General features: G+C 37.8%; 1 protein-coding gene across 1 annotated transcript in view; it reads left to right on the top strand.

Moving 5' to 3' along the window:
* Positions 1 to 415: 415 nt before the first annotated feature.
* The window catches only part of adgrf7 (adhesion G protein-coupled receptor F7), a 21,610-nt gene continuing 21,294 nt past the window's right edge, over positions 416 to 731 (top strand). Inside the window, exon 1 of the mRNA XM_014017178.1 lies at positions 416 to 452. Coding sequence (XP_013872632.1) covers positions 416 to 452 — 37 coding nt within the window. The remainder of the gene's footprint in view (positions 453 to 731) is intronic.

Consider the following 731-nt stretch of genomic DNA (forward strand, 5'->3'; position numbering starts at 1 on the left):
ACGTGGTTTTGAAGGCGGAGCGATCTCCACTGGAGGGCAGGGGGTAAAATGTCTATGGAGGAAACTACTGTAGAGTTTTTATTGTATGGATTTAGATCCTATTTCAAGATATATAACAATAATTTGTTCACAAATAAGTCAGACATGACTCGTATGATGAAGATGAATGAGTTTTCGACAGAACCTAAAGATTTGCTGAGGCTGTTGGTACCACACACGTCTTACATCACCAGGAGGAGGTGCCAAATAATAACCAGCAAAAGTTTATCTGATGAATAATTCCACACGATTCTGCCCAACCCTATGACAACATATGATAACACTGATTATCACACAAAGATGAAAAATGTAGAAAGCTCGCAGAACGGCAATGTAAAAAGTGGATTTTAAACCGTCTGCGGTCGAGAGGAGCAGGATGTCGATGTCTGCAGGCAGCTGCCACTACATCAGAGGTATGTTAGCTGCTAACTTGTTTTAGCTTAGGGCTGCCACAAACGATTATTTTTATAATCAATTAATCACAGATTATTTTTTCGATTAGTCGACTAATCAGATCATACGTTAATTGAATATAAAACATACAGCTTATCACGCCAGAATGCATCTGCTATTATATAACTATCTTTAGATTTTAGCTATATGCTAACTAAAAATAATTGCTGTGGAAGGTAAGTTCTGCYYWGCAGWTATTGCACAGGTTTCTCTTTCATTTTCTTAAAATGATCCCACAC

The sequence above is a fragment of the Austrofundulus limnaeus genome, unplaced genomic scaffold (genome assembly GCF_001266775.1).
Source record: "Austrofundulus limnaeus strain Quisiro unplaced genomic scaffold, Austrofundulus_limnaeus-1.0 Scaffold163, whole genome shotgun sequence".
NCBI lineage: Eukaryota > Metazoa > Chordata > Actinopteri > Cyprinodontiformes > Rivulidae > Austrofundulus > Austrofundulus limnaeus.